This window comes from Pygocentrus nattereri, chromosome 2 (genome assembly GCF_015220715.1).
Source record: "Pygocentrus nattereri isolate fPygNat1 chromosome 2, fPygNat1.pri, whole genome shotgun sequence".
Lineage (NCBI taxonomy): Eukaryota > Metazoa > Chordata > Actinopteri > Characiformes > Serrasalmidae > Pygocentrus > Pygocentrus nattereri.
This window is the reverse complement of record NC_051212.1, coordinates 32,889,765-32,901,914: the sequence shown is the minus strand read 5'-3', so window position 1 is coordinate 32,901,914 and position 12,150 is coordinate 32,889,765. Positions and strand designations below refer to the sequence as shown.

The 12,150-nt window shown below is 37.1% G+C and overlaps 1 protein-coding gene and 1 long non-coding RNA gene across 2 annotated transcripts; both read left to right on the top strand.

Moving 5' to 3' along the window:
• The first annotated feature begins 1,339 nt into the window (after positions 1 to 1,339).
• On the top strand, positions 1,340 to 1,783 carry LOC119265954. The gene is made up of 3 exons (XR_005131786.1): positions 1,340 to 1,444; positions 1,557 to 1,588; positions 1,686 to 1,783. It is a non-coding gene; the product is annotated as an uncharacterized LOC119265954 (long non-coding RNA).
• A 6,403-nt stretch (positions 1,784 to 8,186) lies between these two features.
• LOC108440850 lies at positions 8,187 to 11,312 on the top strand. The gene is made up of 7 exons (XM_037545629.1): positions 8,187 to 8,245; positions 8,365 to 8,434; positions 8,579 to 8,929; positions 9,073 to 9,423; positions 9,628 to 9,732; positions 9,856 to 9,890; positions 11,043 to 11,312. Exons 2-7 carry the CDS (start codon positions 8,392 to 8,394, stop codon positions 11,166 to 11,168), a joined length of 1,011 nt encoding a protein of 336 aa, XP_037401526.1. The 5' UTR covers positions 8,187 to 8,245; positions 8,365 to 8,391; the 3' UTR covers positions 11,169 to 11,312.
• Positions 11,313 to 12,150: the final 838 nt, after the last annotated feature.

Genomic DNA, 12,150 nt, shown 5'->3' with positions numbered 1-12,150 from the left:
ACAGTAGTTAAAATTAATAATACCCACAACATTTTTTTTGGAAGATGTACTTTATGTCAGGTTGTCCAACATTTGATCTTTACAATTTAAAAGTTATTATTTCTTTATATTGTGCTTTTTAGTGAAATACCTTTTGCTCAAACAGTTAAACCATGACAGACTCTTATCACCAGGGTTGCCAAATTTTACATTTTGCTAGGCTGGGGTGGTAGTGGTGAATGTGGCCATGAGGGTGGACAGTGTGGGGTTTAGAGGGTTAGAGGTTCTGTTGGTTTTTTTTGTCTGTTTTTCTTAGTATTTTATTTTTTGTGTCCTAGTTGCACATTGATCCTATTTACACAACAGTACTACTCTTTATTCTCACTATTGTAGCATCTAGATGGCCATTTTGTTACTAGCCAGGAATACAAAAACTTGACCTGACCTGTTTCCACATCAAAACTACCTATATCAATTTAAAATAAGACATCCATTTTTAAGTAAAATATTTAGAAATATCATTTTTGCTTAAATTACTCATTATAAAATAATTTTATGTCACATTAAGTGACTTGATGAGGAGTCACAACATGAGCCTTCAGAGGAGCAAAGACTGAAAGCTGGTACATTCTACTTTTGTTTAGTATTGCTAAACAAAAAAATTGCTTTGTAGGTAAGATCAGATATTTTAAATCTTTTAAATTAACATCCAGTCCTAAACACGCACCATGTAATTTCCCAACATTTGTGAAATACAACAAAAATATTTTATAATGATATGTAAGACATTTTTAAGTTTACTGAATGTCTGACATTTTTCTTTTTTTTTACTTCTGTTGTACAACGTAAAAAAAAGTAGTGGTTTATATTATTGATTCACAGTCATTTACGCCTGTAGATAAAGTGACTCGAGAAGCATATGTGTTCAAAAGTTTTAAATGGCCACTAAAAGAAATATTTTCACCTAATTTGTAAGAAGCTGTGAAAGATGTGAACAGAGTTACAGATGATACCATAACTGCAAAAGTTGTATAACACTGAGAATGAAGCTCTGATCAAATTCACATCCATTGTCAGACTTGAAATGTGACCAAATCTCAGGCAGAAAACCTATCAAGAGATTACAGACAGTGTATTATTAATTGTTACAAAAAACAAAACGTGAGGTTTTCAGTCTACACTATATTATAGTAGAATAAATGCAATTGCAGTGGCAAATTAATCCTAATTTTTTTAGATAATATAGTATATTGTTATATTATGATAGTATCATTAATATATTATTAAAATATTTAGAATTTATATTTTATGAATTCACAATTTTACATTTTTAATTTTTGCTGGGTTTTTTTTATTATAGACAGTGGTGTTTTGGATCCAGTGATTCTTGTTTTAGCAGCATCAAACATCATATCTCTGAGTGTGATTTTATTTCTGTGCAGAAAACACAGCAGTCATCATAACGGTAGGTTTTACATTAAGAGTAATAATTGTGACTTTTATTGTTAATGAATGCAGTTTTTTAGTGTATGCACGCTGTTTGATAATGTAATATATTCGTGACTTACTTGTTGAAGATGCTGCTGGTCACACAGTGAAAGAGCAGCAGGTGATTATTTGACTTTCTTCTAACTCAAGCTATAATCTCACACTTTGCTCAGCTGTATTTCACAGTAAAACCTGGTAAAGAGAGTCTCTTTCTACAGGCTGCATGTGATGAAGCTTTCAACTTGGCAGCAGGAAGTTTCAACAATGAACCGCAGCACATTAAAGAGGCGGATGTGCAGTCTCTGGTCATTTATTACCAACAAAACTGAACTTTCTAAAGCTTATGTCATGACTGGCCCCTCCCTGTCCTCTCCATGTGCTCTCTCTCAAACTCTCCCTTTTGTTGCTAATGCAGTGTTTCATGATTGCAGCCTTGCAGCTTTTTTCTGATTATGCTGTTTCTCTATTGATAAATATCATTATTAATCATGTCTGCTGTGCTGTTAAAGATGATCATTAATAAAATAAAGCAAAACAATTTAAACAGATTTTAGAAAACTTTTTGCATGTGTTTATGAACAACAATCAAACTATGCTGTTTCTGAGGAAACTGAAAGACCACTAAGCCCTGAGAAGACCACCTACAAGCTGAAGCATGACCTCTGCTTGTAAGTGTGGGGAGTCAGAGGCAGTAGGTTTAGAGTGCTTTACAGAGGCTTTACCCAAAGCATTACTAATGCTAGGTGATGGATTTATAATACTAGTAGACTTAATTACAAGTGAATCTATAATCAAAATCCAGGTAACTTTACCTAGAAATGCAAAATCCAAGAAGAAGAGAATTCACACAAAAACAGAATTTTACAACAACCACAACCAAGAACATGCACAGATGCTGATCACAGAATAATAAGACAGAGGTGCAGATGAAGATTAGCTACAGATGATGAGTTTGAGTTCAGGATGACCAGCATTGGGTTGTAACAGACCACCTAAGTACCAGTAGTCAGAGCAGTACACAGTTCAGAAGTATGCATTGTCAGATCATGGCTACATTTCTTAAGAACACTACATTTAGGAAATACATGGTTGATTAAGTGGGGCTTTATTTAATAAATGAATCAATAAATCAAGGAGTCACGTGTTCCTGGATGAAAATCACAGACATGATACACTATTTTAACCCCAAAGCTGGACTATATCACAAATGAACATGAAGATCAAATCCTCCTTTTACACTTAAAGACAGCTTGGCTTTTGAAAACGTCTCAGTCAGAGATTCTCCTTCATTTTCATAGTGGATGGATTAGGAAGTAAACTGAAATGTGCTGGCAGGTCATTTTGTTTTCACATTTACTTACATGCACATTTACTTTCTATATTCACAGTATGTAATGATGTGCTTTATTGAATAGACCTTCAATAATGCAGTACAGAACCATTTTAGCCTTTATGATAAACAAAATGAGCAATCAATAAAGTAAATGTGTATCATAATTAAGTATAAATATATTTAAACGTGGTGCAAGATTAATGTAATAACCTTTGATTAAGCAATCTGAAGGATAATGGTAATGATTGCTTTTTTGTCATGTTATTTTTAATCAGTACTGCATTACACATCTTAACATTACAACACTGATGATGATTACGCTGTAGACTCTTGCGGGTGAGCCTCCCTGATTGTCTATTGTTAATATCAAAATAAAACTGTTTATCAGTTCATGATATTTGTGCATTTGATTTCTTTTTTTTTACTTTCATTAGTTTCAGTAGGACTCAAGGTGGGTGTTCTAAAGCTACAAACATTATGAGCATGGCACTGAAATATACAGAAATGAATTCCATTTTCAAGGCAGTTGTCAATCTGGTTTCAAATATACACTATATTGCCAAAAGTTCCAATCACTTCCATGGCCACAGGTGTATAAAACCAAGCACCTAGGCCTGCAGACTGCTTCTACAAACATTTGTGAAAGAATGGGTCGCTCTCAGGAGCTCAGTGAATTCCAGCGTGGTACTGTGATAGGAGGAAAGTTCACGACTGGACTTGTTGCACAGGTGGCAACCTGTGCAACAAGTCCAGTCGTGAACTTTCCTCTGTATTAAATATTCCACAGGCAACCAATCAATTGGGAACGACAGCAACTCAGCCATGAAGTTGTAGGCCACGTAAAATGACAGAATGGGGTCAGTGGATGCTGAAGCGCGCAGTGTCCAGAGGTCACCAACTTTCTGCAGAGTCAATCATTACAAACCTCCAACTTCATGTGCCTTCAGATGAGCTCAAGAACAGCGCAGAGAGCTTCATGGAATGGCTTTCTATGGCCGAGCAGCTGCATCCAAGCCTTACATCACCAAGTGCCATGCAAAGCGTCGAATGCAGTGGTGTAAAGCACCACCACTGGACTCTAGAGCAGTGGAGACATCTTCTCTGGAGTGACGAATCATGCTTCTCTGTCTGATGGATGAGTCTGGGTTTGGCAGTTGCCAGGAGAACAGTACTTGTCTGACTGCATTGTGCCAAGTGTAATATTTGGTGGAGGGGGGATTATGGTGTGGGGTTGTTTTTCAGGAGTTGGCCTCGGCCTCTTTGTTCCAGTGAAAACAACGCTTAATGATTCAGCAAACCAAGAGAAAACAAACAAAAGGAGAATGCATTAGAAAATCAGTTACCAGTGTGTTGTTGGAGGTCTAATGTTGGCTCACATTGTTGCACTGGTAATATTAGTACATCTATTTACATTGTCTAAAGTTGGAACCAGACCTCAAGATCATAAAATAGTCTTATTCATGAATTATTTTCAAGTTAATTTTTCAGTCCTAAATTTTTAAATAATGTAACATTCTAATTCATCTAAAGAAAGTAATATTAATGGTTTTCTAATATTTAGGAATTGATTCTGGAGATAGAGGCAGCAACTAGTATTTGAATAACATCAAAACATAACACAGTGAAAAGAAAGAAAATATTTATTTAATTAGTTAGTTACTTAGTTATTTATTTACCAGGAAAGTAGTTCAGAGTTTAATTTAAACAAAGTGGTGAAACACAGGCACAACAATAAACAGTAGCTGTGTGCATCAAAAATGGGAATGATCGCATACAAAGATAAGCAAACGTATATTTTCCTGTTTAATCTAAGCTGGTTATAACCAAGAACATAAGCACAATCAAAGTACACTGCTCAAAAAAATAAAGGGAACACTTAAACACAATATAACTCCAAGTAAATCAAACTTCTGTGAAATCAAACTGTCCACTTAGGAAGCAACACTGATTGACGATCAATTTCACAGCTGTTGTGCAAATGGAATAGACAACAGGTGGACGTTATTGGCAATTAGCAAGACACACTCAATAAAAGAGTGGTTCTGCAGGTGGGGACCACAGACCACTTCTCAGTACCTTTCTCCTTTCTGGCTGATGTTTTGGTCACTTTTGAATGTTGGTGGTGCTTTCACATTCGTGGTAGCATGAGACGGACTCTACAACCCACGCAAGTGGCTCAGGTAGTGCAGCTCATCCAGGATGGCACATCAATGCAAGCTGTGGCAAGAAGGTTTGCTGTGTCGGTCAGCTTAGTGTCCAGAGGCTGGAGGCACTACCAGGAGACAGGCCAGTACACCAGGAGACATGGAGGAGGACGTAGGAGGGAAACAACCCAGCAGCAGGACCGCTACCTCCGCCTTTGTGCAAGGAGGAACAGGAGGAGCACTGCCAGAGCCCTGCAAAATGACCTCCAGCAGGCCACAAATGTGCATGTGTCTGCACAAACGGTTAGAAACCGACTCCATGAGGATGGTATGAGGGCCCGACGTCCACAGATGGGGGTTGTGCTCACAGCCCAACACCGTGCAGGACGCTTGGCATTTGCCAGAGAACACCAGGATTGGCATATTCGCCACTGGCGCCCTGTGCTCTTCGCAGATGAAGGCAGGTTCACACTGAGCACATGTGACAGACGTGACAGAGTCTGGAGACGCCGTGGAGAGCGATCTGCTGCCTGCAACATCCTTCAGCTTGACCGGTTTGGCAGTGGGGCAGTAATGGTGTGGGGTGGCATTTCTTTGGAGGGCCGCACAGCCCTCCATGTGCTTGCCAGAGGTAGCCTGACTGCCATTAGGTACCGAGATGAGATCCTCAGACCCCTTGTAAGACCATATGCTGGTGCGGTTGGCCCTGGGTTCCTCCTAATGCAGGACAATGCTAGACCTCATGTGGCTGGAGTGTGTCAGCAGTTCCTGCAAGATAAAGGCACGGAAGCTATGGACTGGCCCGCCCGTTCCCCAGACCTGAACCTGATTGAGCACATCTGGGACATCATGTCTTGCTCCATCCACCAACGCCACGTTGCACCACAGACTGTCCAGGAATTGGCGGATGCTTTAGTCCAGGTCTGGGAGAAGATCTGTAAGGGGGAGCGAGGAGGCGGACGCACATGCTGAGTTAAGCAAGATTTATTATGGGCAAATCCAGGGTCATAGTCAAAGCGGTCCAAGGTCAAAGAGCCAACACGGATAGAACGAGGGTAAGACATGATAGACGGCAGAATACAACTGTTAACACAGACAAGCACATTCAACAGAGACCGGTACAATCATACAAAGACTGGCAAACACAAGGGGCAAACCCAGGGCTTAAATACACGGAACAATGAGGGACAGGTGAACACAATCGGGGCGGAGTTACCAAACCAAAACAAACGCACATGGACAGGACTGGGACACCAAAACAAAGAAGCGCATGGCGTGGGAGGAGCTAATCATGACAAGATCCCTCAGGAGTCCATCTACCACCTCATCAGGAGCATGCCCAGGCATTGTAGGGAGGTCATACAGGCACGTGGAGGCCACACACAACACTGAGCCTCATTTTGACTTGTTTTAAGGACATTACATCAAAGCTGGATCAGCCTGTAGTGTGTTTTTCCTCTTTAATTCTGTGTGTGACTCCAAATCCAGGCCTCCACTGGTTAATACACTTGATTTCCATTGATGATTTTTGTGTGATTTTGTTGTCAGCACATTCAACTTTGTACAGAACAAAGTATTCAATGAGAATATTTCATTCACTCAGATCTAGGATGTGTTATTTGAGTGTTCCCTTTATTTTTTTGAGCAGTATACATTAAACTTTCACTAAAATTTCACACAAACTAAATAATGCATTCATGGCATGTTTATAAACAGCACAGTAACACTCCATTACAATCATATAATCATCACAAAAAACTGTCACCAATCAATAAGCCATATAAAAGATTAGTAAATGGATAAAAATAGGTAAAAAGAAAAAGTAAACAGTAAGTATAAAAAGAATTAATCAGTCCAAAAGGCAAACCACAAACAAGGTCAAGAGAATTTAGCAGGCCAATGCACAAAGATAGCCATGAGAGTGCCGCTGGGTATGTTCAGTGAAACTTTGGCAATGCGTCACAAAGCCAACATGTGAACAAATAGTTTCAATAAGTCTCAGACTATTGGCGAAGTAGATGGGTGAAGAGTTCTGTGATTGGTTGATGGTAATGAGGTAGGTGACATGTCACATCTCCCTAGGGATTCTGGAAGTTGGAGTTCATAAGGCAGATGGCGATAGGCGTATCAGGGACTACAGGGCCAGAGGAAGGCATGACGATGATTAACAGGCACATAATGTAACAGACTGACAATTGACTCAGTGATGATTGATGTATGCTTTATGATATGATCATGAGTAAATCTGTTCTGAGGAATAAACAGCCTATGATAATGTTTATGGTCAGCGTACTCAATCCAAATTTTGTTCATTATTGTCGAGTGTTTGTCGCATTCATTTACTGACTTATACAAAATGTATACAAATGACAGTACCTGATCCACCATTCATTATTCCTGTAGTGTAGCACCAATGAAACACCAGCTCATTCCACTACGTAGCTCTAGGAGGCGCTTTGGGGATCTTTTCTGCTGAATGTCATCACACTACACAATGCAGTGTGCACCTCATCACCAGTCTCACAGAACAGACACATTCTTCCATACAAATAAATCACATACTACATGCACATTAACCACAATTACCCGCAACCTGCACACTGCTGTCTGATAATGCTTGAACAGGTGCTTATTTATGCAGAATTAAGAATTGATGTCTTATTTATGCACTGATGTCTTTACACTGTGTGTATGTGTAAATATATTTAGAACACATTATTTAACACTATTTTAATTGTATTGAAATGTTTAAAGAGATACATGTTGAAAACTGTGATTAAGACTGTGTTTTTAAAACTTCAGCAGCACTGCTGTTTCTGATCCACCCAAATTATACCTGTCGTGGTCCTGTAGGGGTCCTGGTCACTGAAGAACAGGGTAAGGGGGCTAATAAAGTATGCAGAGAAACAGATGGACTACAGTCTGTAACTGTAGAACTACAAAGTGCACCTATATAGGAAGAGGAGCTGATAAAATGTACAATGAGTGTCGAAAAAAGGGGGTGGTTTAAATGTGATGAGGATCGTAGTACATGCATTTAAAACCTCAAATTGTTGTTTTAGGTGTGGTTTCTTTGACTAAATCAGGTTTGTAATCCAGCAGATATGATTTGCGTGTTAAGTTCTATATTTATACCCAGTGATGTGAGTGGTTGGGGCCCAGCTCAACCTCCTGTTATGACAGCCAATCAGCTTTCAGCAGAGCATTATAAAGAAGTTGTAAGAGCAGAAGTTGTGGAAATTGTAAGTGCAGAGTGATGCACACATCCTACCTACACCTCTAAAGATTATTTCCGTCATATGTAAGTATATAGAATAAATCCATTCTAACTTCATTGTAACATACATTATATATATATATATATATATAAAACTGACATCTTTATGGATAATGTGCTAATGTTTTTATATTTTCCTTCAGTAGATACGTCATTTGAAGAGTTGGGCAATGATTCATTTTTATGTAGCTATTTTATTCCACACAGCAGTAGGTACTGTTTAAGTGTTTCTATGTTTTTCAATATTAATGTTCATTATGTGTGCTTGCAAATCACGTGGATTTCCGTAGTGTCTCATATACAGATTTCAGTGAAAATTAACTAGTTTCAAATAAATTTCTTTTTTATGTTTTTCAGGTAGCTCCTCAAACATTGATGTTCCCTGTGTAGATGGGATGAAGTTCATTCAGAGTGGGCAAAGTATCACTCTCAATTGTCCTTTTGCAACTTTTGACACAATAACATCTACATGGCTCAAACAGACTCCAGGAGAAAAGCTTCTTCTCATTGCTGCTGCTTTTCGTTCTACAGCAGTTAAATACCACAATGGTTTCAACAAGAGTGGCCGTTTTAATTCATCAAGAGAAAAGGGCAGTTTTACTCTGAGTATCTCAAATGCAGAACCATCTGATTCAGCTACTTATTACTGTGCAGTCTCAGATTTTTCAGACACTGCATTATTAGGCTGCACAGTTTTAGTCCTCAAAGGTAGGTGTTAGTCTACTACAGTCTGCTTTTATTAAATGCCTCTAACCCAAATGTTACTGCATTATTAATCTGATCTCCATTTATCTCATTTAATAATCATTTATATAATAAATAAATATAATAAACATTTTTCCTCTCTTTAGGTTCGTCTTCAAGCGTCTCTGCTGTTCTCCAGCCTCCTGTATCAGAGCCTGTTGAACTGGGAGGAGATACAACTTTGCAGTGTTCAATACTCACAGATGCGTCTGCAGGAGATCACAGTGTGTACTGGTTCAGACATGGATCAGGAGAATCCCATCCAGGAATCATTTACACTCATGGAAACAGGAGTGATGAGTGTAAGAAAAGCTCTGAGACTGATTCTCCTACACAGAGCTGCGTCTACAAACTCCCCAAGACAAACCTCAGCCTCTCTGATGCTGGAACTTACTACTGTGCTGTGCTCATGTGTGGAGAGATCATCATTGGGAACGGAACTAAACTTGAGTTTGCAGGTAAGAGCAGATATTTACAACTCATTTTAGTAGCCTCAGACCAAACACAGGTACAATATAATTATATCGGAATATCTGCCAAGCAATAAATGTATATAAAAATGTATATTTAGATATATGATGGAAATGACTTATATCTTTCTACATTATTGTAATTAGAAATTTTGATTCATTTGTCAAAATCTGATTTGTTAAATTTCATAGGGAGCAGAGTTTTGGATCCAGCCATTCTTGGTTTAGCTACATCAAACATCATCTTCATGGCTGTGGTTTTATTTCTGTGCAGAAAATTACACAACAGTTATAAAGGTAGAATTTACACTTATAACAATGAGATATTGTTAAATTTCTGTTTAATCTCATTTTTAATGCAAAACATTCAAAATGTTTTACATATTTTATATTTTTTGTCTACTTTATTATATGTTGAAGGTGCTGCTGATGGTCACATAGTTCGAGTAAATCAGGTGATCAATTCACTCTTATCTGTTTTTTGGACTTAAAATACTGAATTTTTGTGATTTTACTGCAGGTTTTAAATGCCACTAAAAATACACATTTTATTATCTTGTGAAAATTGTGTCGGATTCATATGTTTATATTATTTATGAATTCAGAATATACAGTTATATGCAAAAGTTTGAACATGCCTAAAAAATAATGTTATGTTGATTTTCTAAGTGAAAATAGTTATTTAATACAATATACAATAACATAATGTGTAAAATTCAACAAAGAAACAGTAAGTGTGTATTAAAGTGTGCAGAAGTGTGTTCTCTATAGAAGATGTGTTCATGTACTTTATTCTTATTTTTACCGGAGTGTTGTAAGTTTTGCATATGACTGTTCATTTTAATTGAGGATGTCAAATGCATCAAGTTATTAACTTATTACTGTAATAAATGAACACCTCCTTCATTACATTAAGTTAACCTTTTCTTAACATCTTCAAACCACCCATAGATCCAATGTGGAGCTGGGAATATAACTTGCTATAACCAAGTCAGTGACTGCAGCTCTCTGCTTCAAATACAGTTTCCATTGTTCCAAGTTGGCTCTCTTGATAAAACTGTAAATATAAAGCTATTTCCAGCTATTGCCATGCTGTAAATTTGTTTTTCATTGAAGTGAGTAGAGCACACCACTGATGCGACAACATAAGTAACAGATGCAAAAATAATATAAACAAGATCAGTAACATTAGCAGGAAGACCTCTCCAGCAGATAAGACTGACCAGTGCTCACAGAAGACTTGTGGATAAATCAACCAGCAGCAAACTAACAAAGCAACAGCAAAGTAGAAAGCCCCAGCTCCCCTTGTAACAGCATGTAAAGCAGAGGCATGAAAGTGAGAGGCAATCTCGTCTCGTTCTCTCTCAATAACCATAAGTGGCTCAGCATTAATGTGATGTAACAATGTATAAAGTAACATAAATATTCACACATCTTCTTTTTTTAACACAGTCATGTAATGAAATGCAACTAATTATCATTTGACATCCCTAATAATAATAATAATTAGAGATAGTAGTAACTGTAAATTGTAATGTGAGACATCTAAACTTCAAATATACTGAAGTATTTATAACTGCTACATGTGTGTTTGTGTGGTCTTTCAGGCTGAAGACACTGACGTCTTGAACTATGCAGCTCTAAGCTTTGCTCAGTCTTCCTCCTCAAGAATTAGCAGAATAAAGAACAGCAGAGATCAGCCTGTGTACGCACAGGTAAATACCCATCAGTAGAAACAACATCAGAGTTACAATCAAACCTGGAAATCTACTGTCATCATAACTACTCTGTAAACTGTGTTCACACAGACTCATGTGGAATGTCATTATTACTATAAATCACTGAATCTCTGTATGTGTTTGTAATGAAGTATTTTGTTTAATTTTTCTTCACATTACTGCAGCCCATGACAAATATTTATTTTTGTTTATGTCTGTATTCATAATTAAATATTAAAATGTACTCACTTCACAACACTTTTCCAGCTGGGTGATGACTTATTTTTCATTTTCTGCAAACTATGACACACATATGCTTTTTAGCTTTCTGTTATTAACTACTGAAAATGATTACTGGGTTCCCCCCTCATCATTTCAAATATTGAGTTAAACTGCTGAGTTTACAGATGGATTAACTGACTACTAAAACTAAACTGCATATAACGACAACATAAAAATAATATTTCACTTTATATCAACTAGTTAATGTCAATAAAAACCAACAGCTTACTTTATTGGAGGATGTACTTTTTGTGTTAATATCTTTCTGTAGTTTGTCTCTTTGTGAAATACATGATGCTCAGTTATTAAACCATGGATGTTTAATAAATCAGGTTTCAGTATTTTTTTCTGCTAATAGTAATTCTTAAGTTTAGAGGCCATACATATCACACTTTATAATCACTACTATCTCTAATATTAATATTAAGGCTGTTAAACAAAAATAAGTTGTTTTTCATGTAGGAATACTACATAAAAGCTTATTGAAACTTATAAAAACTGACTGAAATATTACATTTAAAAGTTGAAATATTGCACACTCCATCCAACAAGTACTTTTTCAGTAAATTAACCTGCTGTGGTCATTTATTAACATAAAACCATTTGATTTACAGTGAATCCTTATTTTTGTGTTATTTAAGACATTAATATGAATGTGAGGTGTTATGAGATATTCAGTGCATACATTTGAGTCTTTTTTAAGTATGTTTTCATG

Coding starts and splice junctions, on each gene's coding strand:
- LOC108440850 (XM_037545629.1), top strand. CDS start 8,392: ATGATTCATTTTTATGTAGCTATTTTATTCCACACAGCAGTAG. Junction 9,733..9,855: donor ATTACACAACAGTTATAAAG/GTAGAATTTACA, acceptor TATATGTTGAAG/GTGCTGCTGATGGTCACATA. Junction 9,891..11,042: donor ACATAGTTCGAGTAAATCAG/GTGATCAATTCA, acceptor GTGGTCTTTCAG/GCTGAAGACACTGACGTCTT.